Source organism: Antedon mediterranea, chromosome 6 (assembly GCF_964355755.1).
Source record: "Antedon mediterranea chromosome 6, ecAntMedi1.1, whole genome shotgun sequence".
NCBI classification, from domain to species: domain Eukaryota; kingdom Metazoa; phylum Echinodermata; class Crinoidea; order Comatulida; family Antedonidae; genus Antedon; species Antedon mediterranea.
Window position 1 is genome coordinate 16,266,796 of NC_092675.1, and position 16,314 is coordinate 16,283,109.

Consider the following 16,314-nt stretch of genomic DNA (forward strand, 5'->3'; position numbering starts at 1 on the left):
TTTTTTTTCAGGTAAATAATTGTTTTTTTCAATCCATTTTTTGGTCAAAGTGAATAACTATTATGTGACCTTAAAATGGCATATTCAACAAAACATTTACAAAAATGTTTTCAGGGGGACAAAATATCTTTAACTCTCTCAAACATTGGTAGGGTACACATATTTTATTATGTACTACCCTATCAATATTTAATTATTGTATTTTAGACAATGACTGCTCTGCTACAACCCCTTGGTGCTTGCTGTGAATATCTGAACCCAGTACGTGTGTCCAAGTTTCTACTACCAGTAAAAGCAAAAGTTAAGAAATATGTTGAAGATGTTAGTGATAGTGAGCTTAAACAAAAGGTAACTAATCTAAAGAAATGCAGAACATACATTGAAAAGAGTGACAGATAAATGATGTGTTTTATGCAAGGGTAATGCTTATATCTGGTTAGCGACTAGATTAGGCTGTAGTAGGAAGACAAGTATGTCTATCTCTCCATCTATCTGTCTATATATCTATTGGTTCCATCTTCATGTTGGAGGTCATTCTTTGCCAGCCGTCCTATCCAATGCTTGTCTCACACATTTTTCATAACTTTTGGTGTTGATCCATTCTTTGATGTCATCAATCCATTTCCTACAATGTCTGCCTCTTCCTCTATTTGTCACCACCCAAGAAGATCGCTGCAAATGTCCTTGCCGAATCGAGTAAAATATTCAATTAATTATCTTATCTATTCTTCGAAGTGGTACTTTAGTTGGTTGCATACCCAGTCTTAGAGCATTGGTTCAATTCTAGCTAGAGTCTAAAAGATTGTTTATGTTTTGTATTTTTTAGAAAGCAATAAGTATTTGTGATCTGTTGTCTACATTAAAAATCCTCTGTATAAACTTTTGGTCAGAAGATGTTAGAGAAGTGGACAATTTAAGGTTGGACATAGCTCTACGTATGTTGAAGTCACCACACTTTAATGCTAAAATGAACAGTCTTAAAGAGGTAAGTAACAAGTTGCTGACATTCCCCAAAATAAAATGTGTGCAATAACAAATTGTAAAATAATAAATTTGGTTTTTTCCATTGTTATTAATTACCATATTTTGTTTTTAAATTTCTGAATTTTCAAATCTTAAATTTTTATTTTTAGTGTATGTATACATTTGTGTCTAAAAATGTTGTGCCGCAATTTAGTTCATTCTGCAATGACCATTATTATAAATTTGTATATTTTAATACGAATAAAAGTACCAGGAATATAAAATAATTAAATATGATATTTTATAAACATTTTTTAGTACGAAAAAGGCGAAAGAATAAAGCGCTCATTCAAATAGGGTTATTACTTGAATGCAGTATGTATTTATGTCAATATAATTGTGATCGTTTATCATTATTATTTAGATTCGTAAAATGATAGATGAATCAACAACTTCTAGACGAACAGCAATGGAAGAAGATGTGATTGCTGATTGGCTGGTTGAAAATAAGATCTTAACAGTAGCTTTAGAAGGTATGACCATTATATATGACCAGTGGCCAAACTCTAATAGTAACCCCCCCCCCCCCCTTCTAATAGTAACCCAACTTATAAGTCAATCTATAATAATAACCCAATACTCTAATAGTAACCCATGGGGTTAATGTCAGAGTCACAAAAACTATTGACAAAATTAAATTATGAAGACTGGTCATTTTGATGTAGCCATATTTTGAAATAAGGAGATAATGCATGTTGATCTCGGGGGAGTGGGGGAGGATTGAGTGTTTTTGGGTTTATAAAATAAAATTGGAGTTCAAACAAATTTGTTTATTCGTACTGTTTAATTATTTTGCTATGATTTGCTGACCGGATAAGTTGAGGTGGGTTAATATTTTAAGATTAGTAATATTAACCCACTACTCTAATAGGAACTCCCCTTCTAATAGTAACCCACCCCCTAAAAAACAATCAAAGAATAATAACCCAGGGTTTATACAATTAGAAGATTTATGGTAAATATTTTAAGTGTAAATGTTTGGGTTAGCCTTTCCTAGCTTTTTTTTTACAACCCCTTTGCTTTCTGGCAGGTAACATTGACCAGTCTCAGTATTGTGACCGATTAAAGGGAATCGTTGAGTTTTTAGGAACTAAACTTTCACTAGAGGAACTCACAAAGATATGGAAGATGCAGGTAAATATTCAATTATGTTATCAAAGCTTCTAAACATCTGAATAAATAGCAATGGTTTGGTTTTATTATGATTAAATATTAATAATTGATAAAATGTTCATGATTCAATCATTATATTATACTGTGTAAATGTCTGTCTACACTATCAAACTTTATGTGACATGTGACGATCCCTTAAATGTCTGTCTACACTATCAAACTTTATGTGACATGTGACGATCCCTTAAATGTCTGTCTACACTATCAAACTTTATGTGACATGTGACGATCCCTTAAATGTCTGTGACTTGAGCAGATAAGGATAGCAGTTTAAACCGCATTGTTTACCAAGAAATAAAAAAAACATATTAAACTATTTTTGTGTTTGTATTCAGCAAAATGATCAGCATATGACAGTGGTTGATAATATTCACTCAATCATGGCAGCCACAGCAGTTCATCTTAACAGTGCTCAGTTAGACCACCTATTTAGACTAATACAAAAGGTAAGATAAGGCAGTTTCATGACATCGCATATGAGTATGTGCAGACAAGTAAATGTTGACAATTTATAATTGAATTGTTAACATTTACATAATAAACTATAGGCTTAATATAATTAAGTAATTCTTTTAAGATTAAATTAGTCATTTATCATATATGTTATTTATATATTTGTAGTACTTATTTAGTAGTCACTGGTTGGAGGTACACACCTAATTGGTGACAGTGGCTTTTGCTTCTTTTCTGCTTTCCTGGCAGCTAGTGACTATGATATTTTTTCTTCTTGCGTCGTGTTTGTTCAATTTGTTGATTTGGATTATATTTTGTAAAATGTATCTTTTGCCTGAATAAATAATTATGTGGTGGCTATAGGAAGTATTGTATTGTCGGCTTTTATACCCTGTGGTATGATTTTAGGGATTTTTTGGTGACCCCAGAATATGGGTTGATTATAGTGTTTGTCCCTGGTTTGTTTCACACGAGAGAGTCCCCTGAAAAGGAGTGTCCCAGAGGATGGGTTGATTATAGTGTTTGTCCATGGTTTGTTTCACACGAGAGAGTCCCCTGAAAAGGAGTGTCCCAGAGGATGGGTTCTATTTTATTAACATAAACATGTATTTGTGGATTAAATAAAATTCATCTTTTTATAGGCCTGGAAAGAAGAAAATGAACGTATGAGAGAGAAACTACTGTCCTTGATTGGCACAATAGGCCGTGATTCAAAGCACCCCAAAACAACCAATAAAGTATTAGAACTGCTGTGGGACTTGGCACATTTACCCGCAATTCCTAATAGTCACTTGGAGCACGCCCTCAAGGAGCACTTAACGATTCTCAGCGAATCTTACTCAATTAATATGCAAGTAAAAAACAAGTACATTTGTAAATGTGTGGAAGATGTGAAGAGGGTAGGTGAAAGTTTAAACATTCATTTTGAGTTTGCAATGTGGATGGATTAACTAAAATAAAGCAAAGAGCATATACTGATCTTAAAAAACCCTAAGTTGGGCACAATTTTTTTTTTTGCACAGCCCCATGAGTTTATGTCTATATGTTTATATTTGAAAAAATATAAATATTCTGGACGAATTCAATTAAAACACATTCGTTATTGCGTACCATGCTGAGTTTGGTAGCCTAATAAACAAGTATAAGTTGTTGGCTCTTTATTACCCACATGTATCAATATATTATTTAAGGAGCTTATAATCGTGTTAATCAAGTTTCTTCCTTAAGTTTTGGTTACCATTAATTGTCCATTTGATACTTAACTCAAATGATTTATGCAACTTACACAATAATGTTATTCATTATTTTGTATTTTTTTAATTTGTTTCATTTCCTATCACAAGTGTATCAAGCTTCCTGGATTTTTGTGTCATATCAGGAAAATGCAGTTGAAAATGTTGAATGATGCCATGTTTTTTTGTCTATTACTTCCTAATGGTCATTTAAGATCTTTCAACATTATGTGATGTAGCACGCGACATCTAACCCACTTTACTTTCAACATTATGTGATTTTGCACGTGACATCTAACTCACTTTACTTTCAGACTATTTTTCACTATTACTCATACTTTGCTATTTATTACAATAACAATTTAAATAGAATTAAATTTCAACATTTGTATTTGCTAAAAAAACCCTATTTTTCAAAACCTTTTATTTATATACAAGTTTATTGTCTTGCATTTGACAATGATGTAAAATTTGCCGACAATTTTTCCTAGCAGACATAATCAGAATTGTTTGAGTGCTCATATGAACTGATGACGCCTTCCTGAATTGCCCTTTTGTGGTTATTTGTATCCATGTCTTCAGTTTCACTACTTGTTTCATTTTAATGGCTGTATATTTCTAAAAATAGATTGTTATAGACCGTCTCTTTAATGCTATAATCAGCAATCAACATCAAAAAATTAAATAGTCTAAACAAAAGACAATCTTATTATATTAATTGATAAATAAATGGTTGGTATTTATTTCAGTTATCTGCAAAGTTAACTTTATCCTATAGATAATCATTATAAGTTTGTATATTACAAACACGATGAAACAACTAGTATGTATCGTATAATCATTACATAAACCAAATAATTTTCTTATTGTGTTAATTATCCATTTATTTCATAGATATATGTCATATTCTGACTAAGAAAAACTATATATATTGAAAATTTTTTTACAGCTTTTATAATTAAATACAAGATAATTAAAACTATATTTGTTTGTTTTTAATTACTAACATCTTTTTGTAATTGAATTATGACAGGGAACACTAGTTGTACCTGCTATGAGACAGCTACATTTAATTGCAAAAGGAAAGAACAACAAATATGATAAGGTAATTTATTTGGGTATTTTTACATTTATAAAGAAAATCTTTACACATAAAGTTTTAATAGCAAATTTTTTTTATTGAGTTAGTTTTGAAAGGATGTTTTACTACCAGGTTTTACGGTCTTAAACCCCATTCACACTTACAATTTGGGCAATCAATAAGTGTAAACATTCCATAAAGTTAGGCCAGCCCTGGGCCGGATGAATCAGTGTTCTCCCCAGGCTTTTGAAGCGTCGCACGTCATCAAAGGATTCACCACAGCCCCAACCATGGTGGGGCTGTGACTTGTGTACTTAGTGTCGGACCCCTAACCCGGAATCCAATCCTGGGGAGAACACTGTGCATACCTGGACACCGCTCCAGGTAGGTCCAGGAGAGGCTTTTATGTTTGGGCCAGCTTATGCATGAAGTGTGACCTATGGCTTGAGAAAATTGAGTAAATGAATCCTTAGGGCCATCATTTGAAACACATGTGTAAGCACGCTGGATCAGGCCTAAACTATTAAGTTTAGAACTCAAGTTATAGAGAAAAAGATGAACTACTGTAGTTTAAACCACTGGTTTACAATTCCATGTTTTTATACAGAGTATACCAACAGATTTGCATAAAAACCATGACATCATCAAACTAATTACGCATAGTTTAATGAAGAGTCACAGGACATGTGTAAATACATCAGGTGGTGGTCAGGTGACACCTCACATGTTGGTAGATGGCAGGTACACACATGCTGAGGTATGAATCGCTATTTTTAGCAATATGTATTTTGACATTAATAATCAAAGTTTTATTCAATAGAGGGCAGTGTTTTAGTTTTTGAAGGAGGATAAAATATATGACAATATGACATCTTGTTCTCAGTTTTATGTGATTTTATTCTTTTTTACTGTTTGTGCAACAATGTTTTTAGACAATTTTAATGTGTGTACTTTCAGCCAAAGTTTCAAGGCATTCATGAGTTTGACAATAAAGTTATTGAATTTGAATTTGAATAAAATGACAATAATTGGGCCATTGATGACTTCAATAGAAAATAGGGACATTTTTATTTTTTAAGATTTTTTTATTTGAAAAAAAAATTAGACTGCCAATACATGGAGCACAATCATTCATTCATTCATCAGTGAAAAATTATTTCCATTTATTGTCATTTGCTTATAAAATATACATAGACATTCTGAGATATTCAAAAACAGAATAATAACAAAAAATAATTACAATTCAAAGTGCCTGAATGGCAGCTGGATAAAAGCTGTTACGAAACCTATTTGTACGAAAATAGGTTTTTAGATCTTGTATATTTTTTGTATATAAGTGGGCTTCTTCAAGTTAGCTGTACTGTTGTAAGCTTGGTTCCCACTAGAACGCAACGTATGTAAGTGGAATGCAAGTGATTTGACCAATCACAAGTGATGGATTATTAGAACTTGTCATTGGTAAACTAACTTGCGATATGTCTACATTGGCTGGCGTTGAATCATAGTGGGAACCAAGCTGTACAGATACCCTTATAAACAAAATTATATTAATAATTTACAACCTGTCAAATAAAATTATCAATAAATAAATAAATGTAATTTTTAAAAATATTTGCATGTATTATATTGAAAATTCTTTCTGTTATTGTTTTAAATTATTGACTAATCACAAGTGATGGATTATTCGAACAATCACTTGTCATTGGTAAACTTACTTGCGATATGTCTATGTTCTTGTGTTGCAACATAGTGGCAACCAGACTGTAGAGACCCTGATAAATCAATAAAATTAAATGAATATACTAAAAGGGATTATACAACCTGTAATATAAGACTATCAATATATAAATGTATTTTTAATCAAATTTGTGTGTATTATATTGAATTTTTTTTTTGTGTTAAACTAGCATGTACGTGTTCATCTTGAGTTTCTAGCATTCATTCTTGAAGTTGGCGTGCTGTATATCCACTGGCATAGAGCTCGTGAAATCTGGGAATGCCTTGTTGGTAACCAGGATGCAATAGATTATGATAAAGAGGTTAGTATTTTAATATTTGTATAATGCAGTTGTTTAACATTCAATTCAATAAAACTTCATTATCCCAAACTACGGGGAAATTCATTTGGTTGTGGTATACAAAGATTCATAAACAATTTTAAAAAGCACACAAAAAGGCAAGCACAAGTACAACAATCACTAAAAATCTAAAACAATGTTAAAATACACAGAGAGAAACAAATAGCACATAAATAAATTTGGTTCATATTGCATAGCATTATCTTCTTATAGTACCATTGTTGGATCTAACTGCAGTAGCAATAAATGATTTATTATAGTGCTCGGTATTTATTTTTCTCATCAGTAGGCCTACTGCATTATATTACAAGACAAATATGACTAAAAATATATTTCTTTCATAATAACTAACTAACTTATAATATAATATTACTGATCATTTATATTTTAGAAGGTATTTTTCACAAATCTAGAGAAGGGATTGTATCTTGTTGTCATGGTAGCACTGTGCTATTGTTACAGTGGGTAGAGGACCTCAATCCCAATATCCGTAGTTTCTTATCAAACTCAAGATCAGATTAAATTCACTTTTATTAAACTTATTTGATTGGTTTAAATCAATTATATAATCAATTCCTTTCTATAAATCATCAATTTCTTTATTAGACTTTCTTAGATTGGTTTAAATTAATTATTTCTTTATTAAACTTGTTTTGATTGATTTAAATCATGTATCAATTTCTTTTTTAGACTGATTTAAATCAATTATAACTTCTTTCTTTAGACTTATTTTGATTAGTTTAAATCAATTATCATTTTCCTTAAATATTACACATGCTTTGATTGGTTTAAATCTAATATCAATTTCTTTGTTAGACTTGTTTTGATTGGTTTAAATCTGGATTGAATGACCTTGAAGCAGAAACTCAGCAGCATCTTTTCACTCAGAAGTTACTCAAACAAGATCCAGCATCATTGTCCCCAAAAAACTTTGATTGTTTTAAAGCATACTTTGAAACTGTTAATCAAAACAACCAATCATTGAGGAAAAGTGGTCCTAATTTGGTAAGCACCTAATAAAACATGTTTTGCTTTTTATAAAATTACATCAAAACAAGAATGATTAATAAAGAAATCTTGTTTATATCTATTACAGATAATTATTTTGAAATTTTAAAACCCGGAATATTTGTAATGTTACTAATGCTATAATAAGAATGTCATAAATTATATTATCTATTGAACTAAAAACATTAATAATATACCACTTTCCCAATATGGGAATACCCTAAAAACACCAGGTTATTTAATAATGCTAGGTAAAAACAAAGGTTTTTTCTCATAACCAAAGGAATTCTGTTTTTTAGGGGAATTTTTCATTCTTAAAGTATTGTAGAGCTAGCACAAATTAATGTTTTTCTCATAGCAAAAAATATTGTATATATTCATTTTTTAATTATTTATTAGGTTGTTGAGAAGCTTGACTTACTGGGTTTAGAATTCATGTGGCAAGTTGCTCTAGAAAATCCAAATGAAGACATAGCAAATGTTGCCATCCGCCAACTGATGAAGATGTATTACACTAGCTTAGCTTTGAAACTTAAAAAGGTAGGCTAATATAAGACAATTTAAAAACTGTTAACAAAAATGGCATAAGACATACACATTAGTTACAAAAAATAACAAAATACAAATAAAGATTTGCCATGCATTAAAATGAAAATGGGAAAATAACTTGCGACTTGCAGCCTACTGGGCTGAATTGCACACAGGTGTGCACACACCACAAATTTCTTCTCCTGTAAGGGTCCTTTCGTGTTGAATTCTGCCACTGGCCCTTTCGTCTGTCGACAACGACAGGTCTGCATGGACCAGTACACCCGAGTATCCTCTTCTGAAAGATGTACTGGGTTCTTTAGAATGCACACAAGCCAGATGTGTACACTGTACCTCCAACTCTAAGTCCTTACCCGAGAAGACTTGTTCTACCACCAGAACAATGGTTGAGAAGTGTCTTGAACCTGTGCCAATTGTAGTTATGGTTGGTCTCCAGAAGACGGTTGTAGCATAACAACCGCAACGTCAAGACATCCTCAACCATAATTTAATTACTTTTGGGAAAACATGATGTAGCACAAACCTAACTATACAAATAAAGATCATAATAAGATACAGTAGATAATGAAATGAGATCAAACTATTTCAGTATATATAATAGTTTAAAATATTAAAATATTATTTCATTTAATTTTGTTTTAGGATACAATTAGCGTTCACAAGAGGTTCATAGCGGAATGTTACAATCGGCTTGAAGATGCAACTGTCACTCTAGGAGGATCAGCCATAGCTTTTGCCATTTCCAAAGCCAACAAGGCACTCACGGCAGCCACACTACCTGATGTAGCCTCACTACCAAGTCCATCCAGGTGAGTCTTCAATATTTGAATAATCAAAGATTTAAGTACCAGTTCTCAGTGCTATATCTCCACTTACTCCAATGTTTGTCCAGTATAATAAGAATATTTGGTATCATCTCATTTGTATCACATGTGGTGCCTGTATCATGTAAGGTTAGGTTAAGGATTAGGTTCTGGTTTGTATACTAGATACATGTGAAACATTTGATGCTGTGTTCCTAGATATTCCTATAATACTGGAGAAATCTAGGTACAGTACAGATAATTGGGTGATATAAGAGGCATTGTAAGAATTTATACTGCAAGTTCCAGAATAAAAACATAGAAATAACATTTTACAACCTGTATATTAATTTAAATTAAACTTTCGTAGGTATGCTCGTTTATTGACAATCGAGAGGCTTTTACAGTTGGCAGAGACTTACGTAACAACGGTAGAGGATCAACATACGTGTACGAGGACGATTCTGCCTCATGAGGCATCCTACCAAGGTCATCCAATCACGATGCATGTGTCATGTGATATTCCTAAACATGAGTTTACACTAGTTGTAAGTTATTGGACATGAGAGTATCATAGAGTAGTGTGAACAACCTCTTAAAGTTTTTCTAATTTTTATTAATTTGAACCACACAAGTGTTAAGGAAATATGTTTCTCTTATTCTTATTGAATTTTTCTTTTGTACCATGATACAAATTAATTGTATGGTTATTTGCAAATGTTTTCAATATTTCATATTTGTTACTTCTGCTACCTTAAGCCTTGTTTACACTATCAAACTTTATGTGAAATGTGATGTGCCCTTATATGGACATGATGATGTCATATCACTACCATATTTAGGAATATCACTACCATATTTAGGCACATCACAATTTTTTTGTCAAACTTCATATTTCTATCTAGGGACATTCAAATGAAAGTTTAAGGAATGTTCGGACAAAGATTGCTATACGCTTAAAAACCAACACAGATAATGTACAGATTGCTGCCAATGATGCCATGGTATTTATTTATTGTATTTTTATTATTTTGGTTTCTTTGTGTATAGAGTGATTAATGATAATATTACCATCAAATATTGAATGTTTAGTAGAATGAATGTAGAAAATAAGACCGTCAACAATGAAATTATCTCATTATTGTGATTGGTCAATTACGCATCACATGTCATTTAGAATTAGCTCCATCTAAGCAAAAAAGTAATATCTAATGATGATAATTAACACGCTCGTATGCACATTCAGCTATGTAAACATTTTTTAGAATGTTTGCCATACGACGATGTTGATTGATTGCATTCGGAAATCAGCTTGTGTGCGGACCCATATGCTTCTTGTTTGATAATCATATATGTTTCTATTGAAGCTTCTTCCAAGTAAAGATCAGAAATTACTTCGCCAGTTATCATTTGAAGAAGAGCAGTCACTGACAGTTAAGCAGACTATGGTATCTAGTATTCAGTACAATACACGTAATGATGAGGTAAGTGTAAGCTTACAGACTCGGCAAGGAATACTATTATTTGGGGTGACAGAAATTTACAATTGTCCTGTTCAATAGATAAAATATTTGGTGGTTCTTATTCTTTATTGCCATAAACACAACAATAAATAATTGGCAGGAAACACAGAAGGGAACTAAATATCTATGGCTAAAAGGCCAATGTTACCCACTTACCGAGTAGCACATTAAGATATATCTAAAAACATCAACAATAACAATCTAAAAATCAGTCATAAATACACAAAAACTTGCAGCACAATAACAATGCAAGAAGTTATATAAATACTTTTAATTATATTTGTAGCAAATTAATATCAGCTTCCAACCACGAACAGCTTATGCAATGGAGCTGGAAAGATCGTTACCTGGTGTTGTCATGGCAACTGGTGGTCAAGTATTTGAGATGCTCTATCAGTTAGCAGATTTAGATGAACCAAGGTAAGAATTCCAAAGTTTCATTTTACAGCCTTATGTACAAAAATTAATTAAAATAATTAGTTTTATGCTATATTTTTTGTTTAATGATATGTGACTTTTATTTCAGAATTACGGAAAGAGTGCGCAATCTCCTTCGTCTTATACCCACCGATCCATCAGTCGTAGAAGCTTTAGATAACATATGTCGCAATGTAAGTATAGTATCTGCTGTTTCTGTAGTAATCTTTAATACTTCCTCAATGGAAAATCCATGCCATAAGTCAAAACAAGTAAACTATTGAGAGATGTGACCAAATCATAAAGAGTACTATAATTTGTACAAAATTCATCCAAACAAAAATAGTGAATAAGAGTACACGTAACAAATTAAATGTACCTGATTTTTCTGGATTTATCATGTTATGTAAAGTCAACATACCATAGTTCCTCGAGTATAGTCCCACCTCTGTTAAAATCCCACCTCGGGTATAATTCAACTCCGACTTTATGATCACCTTTGCATATAGAAGCATATCCCTGGGCAAAGTCCCAGTTTATAATTTAAAATAAGGTGGGCCTAGCCTATAGGCTTAGCAAGAAATCGAGTGACATTAATTAACAGATTGTTGTTAACATTCTTTATGTTTATAGAATGAAGATGCTGAAAGCTTGGAAGGATCACCAGTTAAAGCCCACCGTCAAGTGCTGCAAGATTTATTCACAACTTCTTCACAGTCATCAATGTCTGCGTTTAGGGTGCTTTATAACTTAGAGGTATTTTTATTTGTTACATTATTTTTAGTTTGACTATGTATCTGAAATATACTTTTGTGAAAAGATTGGTTTCAGATCTAGGTCATAGATATAATTGTGCTAAGCGGAGGTGGTTGGATAGGAACACCCACAAATCTTTCAAGAAACCGAGTACCTGAAAGTAAATGTGTATTTTTTCTGGTCCTCAAGCATAACTGGAAACTGGGGAAATTCAAATTAGGTCCTCCACGGACCCACCGCATCCAGCAGTGCAGCGCCCACCAGATTATCACACCGTGAGACGATTCCCTACTCGTTTTTCTTTATAGTGTACCAAGTAAACAGAACCAACGCCTTTACATCCCATCAGAAGGACAAGGCAATCAGAGTAAAGCATCTTGCCTAAAGATGCAATCAGTATAGTACAGATAGGCTTTAACCCATGCCTATCACATGCTTGTCCAATATTATCATTAAACCATTACTCTCCGGTATTTACAGAACCCAACGAGATGGTCTTCCGTCCAGAAACGCAACCAGGCCCAAAATTACTTAACTTTTTAATGTTGTTCCCAACCAACTTTAACATTTCAACACCCATCTTTGTTAGATTCAAATCCTCATACAAAACTTGTTAAGACTTCACAAAATCACAATCACTTTGACTTGATAGGTACTTAATGCTTGTCTGATGCCGGCCAATCATGAAGATAATGGTATCCAATCAACAAGAAGATTCCGTGAAGCTTTTCTCAATGCTGGTGGATTGAGTTTAATTGTGAACATACTGCAGAAGGATGCTATTCCATCTGATGCTGATGAGGAGACAAGAAGAGGATGCTATTCTATCTGTATTCAACTTGCAAGGTAAGTATTTCTCCCATTTTGTTTATATTATCTTATTGTTTTGTTTAAATCCAAAGGCAAATTACTGCAAAAATGACAATGCTCTGGGTATCAGTGGCTGGATCTCAATGGAAGTACAAAATAAAATAAGCAAAAAGCTAAATCAAAACGATAAAGTAAAACGGCCAGAAAAATTAGCAAAGCTTGCAGGCAACACTAGCCCTTCATCATTGTTTTGTTTGATATATTTAGGCAAATTACCAAGGATAAGCAAATTCATTCACTATCTTGGCAATCCTGGTCACATGAAATATATATCCTTTCATTTGGATTCCTTTATGGAAAAAAAAAAGTGTTTTTAATATGCTGAGTATAAGTAACAATATTCCTTGTGTTTGTAAATTGCATAAGATTTACACATATATGTGATATTATTAAGTACAGTTCTTATGTCATGTTTGTTGTTTTTGTATACTATTTGGATATAACTTATAAAAAGAAATTTTAAGATGTATTGTCCCCCTGAAAAAATAATTTTTAACATTTTTTTGTTGAATTAACGCCATTTTAATGTCTCATAATAGTTATCCACTTTGAACAAAAATTGAATTGGAAAAAAATGTATTTACTTGAAAAACTGTAATTTAAAGCAAAAAATAGTCATATTGACTGCCAGCCAATGGGTTTTTAGTTGAATTTGACGATTTATTTTATCATTTTAAATGAGAAAACTTTATTTTTTCATTTTTTTTTACCAAAGAGATTAACTTTATTAAAACTACAAAATAACCTATTCAAAGTTTGATTTAATTAATCTTCATTTGTCATGTTTTTGTGGGACAATACATCTTGAATACACTATTATTGTTACAAACTTTTGATTTTAGGTTTGTCTTATGTGGTCAAACGACGACAGCCTTAATAGAGAATGACCTTTCGATATTATCGTCCAGTCAGCAAGAGGCAACGCTGGATAGCTCTTGTTTCTCCAGCTCAAATATTAGCTCCTCATCCCCTCGGAAGTCAGGACTTTGGAATCGGATGAACAGTTTTGGAAGTGCTGGGGGTGACTTCACTGGCAAAGACGGTACTGAGGTTGCAATTTCAGTCATTCAGGTGATACTAATATATTATAATAATAATTTATTTGAATATACACTTTTGTAAAAGTGGCACACTTTGATATGAAGGTGCGTTCTACAAGCAAAATTTACTAAAAATCACATTACAAATGTTAATTTTTTATTGCTAACAATAATAAAAATGACAACTGAACAGTACCTGGATATGTACAAACCAACCCCAAATCTAATTACTTTTTTATGTTCTTCCATTATAACAAATGGAAGCAAGCTATTGAGCTGGCCATCCATCTCCGAGTTATATGAATGTTTATGTTTTGCATCAAATGAATCAAATCAACATTCATAATGCTATTTCTACCAACTAAACAAACATGATACAATTTATCTTAGATTAATCAGCTAGCCTCTTGTGTTACAGACTATGAGTTCAGCAGAGTATACTTCTATGATTTCACAATTTATGCGAGTGTCTTGGGCAGCGGCTGCTGGGAGGCTATACTTAGCAAGCTCCAATCAATCTAACCATGGTCTTTCCTACAGCATTGGCAGAAGAAGTCGCCAAAGTAGCACAGGTAAAATAAATTGTTTCTTAATCAAAAGTATTTCAGCAGGGTTTATTACAGTTTAATTTGACCATGTTGTTCTGTTTCTTGCTCTTTCATTCATATTATTATTATTTCATATTTAAGACATTTATTTTTTTCGATGCATATAAGTACAGATGCAATAAACATTGAAAGGGAATATAACTAGATATATTGTTCCTAGAAAAAAAAATACAAGACCAAACAAAAAAGATTGTTCGTAACATTATTCGTAAAGAGAGATGTGCACTAATATAATGACAGATAATATTTTTTTATTTAAAGAATTAAAGATGTATTGTCCCCCAAAAACATAAAAAATGAAGATTAATTAAATCAGACTTTGAATGGGTTATTTTGTTGTAAATAAAGTTAATCACTTCGGTAGAAAAAAGCAAAAACAAAAATGTTTTCACTTATGAAATGACAAAATAATTGGTTAAATTAAACCAAAAACCCAATTTCATTGGCTGCATTAAATTACAGTTTTTCACGTAAATAAATTGTTTTCGATACAATTTTTGATCAAAGTTGATAACTATTATGTGACATTAAAATAAAATATTCAACAACAAATTTCTTAATAATTATTTTTTTCAGGGGGCATCTAGCCATGCTTTTGTGTGTTGTGTTGATTTATGTTTGAATTATTGATTTGTTTAGGAAGTGCGACTAGCTCCTCCAGTGAAAGTGATGTGCAGCATCTGCAGTCTGGTGTCTGCTTGTTGAAGTCAAAGGTGTCTGCTGGTGATGCAATGATTGCCCGTGACGCTCTTGAACTCCTTGTCGCTTGCCTTCAACTTCGTAGTCAACTTCTCAGTAAGTACCTTTACCTTTTTTTTCAATATATTCATTATTTTATTTTGTTTGTTGATTATAAATTCTACTTATTTTAATTTTATTTTTAATTGTTGTCAACTGATTATATGTTCTTATTATTGTCCTGTCAAATGTTATTATACTGATGGTCCCCTAAGCTTGGTTCCCACTAGAACGTAACGCAAGGACGTAAACGCAACGCAAACGTTTTAACCAATGACAAGCGAAGTTATAGAAGTTAGCAATCACAAGCGAATAAGCCATCGCTTGTGATTGGTCAATTCACTTGCGTTGCGTTACGTCCTTGTGTTGCGTCGCTAGTGGGAACCACGCTTAATGATCAACTTCAGCTTGATGGACCACCCTCATAAAATATTGTTGAAATAAATGAATAAACGCATCATAAGTAATTTATCAAAATGTTTATATATCTTTTTTGGAGGTTCACACTTACAGCCTTTTGCTTAATGTGTCTTCATAATATGTTTTACTGTTCTTTGATTAAATACCTGCCTTAAAAAAATAGTAGTACTTGTAACTGGTATTTGTTGGTTTGAGTTTGAAGTTTAATTTTGATACCATTTCAAAATGATTCTACTGCAGTTACTGCAGTAAATATATTTTATTTACTTTTTAACCTGTATATGAGGAATATTTAGGAATTTAATCAGTATTTTTATCCATATATTTTTAAAAAATTAAAAAAAATATAATATTATGTACCACACAGTGATATATTTCCTCAGCTAGAAAGTAACTCATATGTTTTCATTAATAACTCTTCATAGAATAAACCAATTTTAATAAACAACGCCTCATTTTAAAGCTTATTAAAATATAGATTATGAATATATCAAAATCTAAAAAAATAATTATTTCCGAAACTGCCCCATTTTGTGATGCCA

The 16,314-nt window shown here is 32.0% G+C and overlaps 1 protein-coding gene across 1 annotated transcript in view; it reads left to right on the forward strand.

Annotated features, from left to right (window-relative positions):
- LOC140052208 (ubiquitin carboxyl-terminal hydrolase 24-like) overlaps nt 1–16,314 on the forward strand; it is a 45,099-nt gene that overhangs the window by 8,696 nt on the left and 20,089 nt on the right. Inside the window, exons 6-27 of the mRNA XM_072097662.1 lie at nt 208–348; nt 827–985; nt 1,388–1,496; nt 2,054–2,157; nt 2,532–2,642; nt 3,291–3,548; nt 4,915–4,986; nt 5,570–5,719; nt 6,870–7,001; nt 7,857–8,045; nt 8,448–8,588; nt 9,240–9,406; nt 9,771–9,948; nt 10,306–10,404; nt 10,768–10,884; nt 11,210–11,343; nt 11,450–11,534; nt 11,974–12,096; nt 12,749–12,942; nt 13,809–14,037; nt 14,425–14,578; nt 15,254–15,409. Of these exons, the coding sequence (XP_071953763.1) occupies nt 208–348; nt 827–985; nt 1,388–1,496; nt 2,054–2,157; nt 2,532–2,642; nt 3,291–3,548; nt 4,915–4,986; nt 5,570–5,719; nt 6,870–7,001; nt 7,857–8,045; nt 8,448–8,588; nt 9,240–9,406; nt 9,771–9,948; nt 10,306–10,404; nt 10,768–10,884; nt 11,210–11,343; nt 11,450–11,534; nt 11,974–12,096; nt 12,749–12,942; nt 13,809–14,037; nt 14,425–14,578; nt 15,254–15,409 (3,202 nt within the window). The remainder of the gene's footprint in view (nt 1–207; nt 349–826; nt 986–1,387; nt 1,497–2,053; nt 2,158–2,531; nt 2,643–3,290; nt 3,549–4,914; nt 4,987–5,569; nt 5,720–6,869; nt 7,002–7,856; nt 8,046–8,447; nt 8,589–9,239; nt 9,407–9,770; nt 9,949–10,305; nt 10,405–10,767; nt 10,885–11,209; nt 11,344–11,449; nt 11,535–11,973; nt 12,097–12,748; nt 12,943–13,808; nt 14,038–14,424; nt 14,579–15,253; nt 15,410–16,314) is intronic.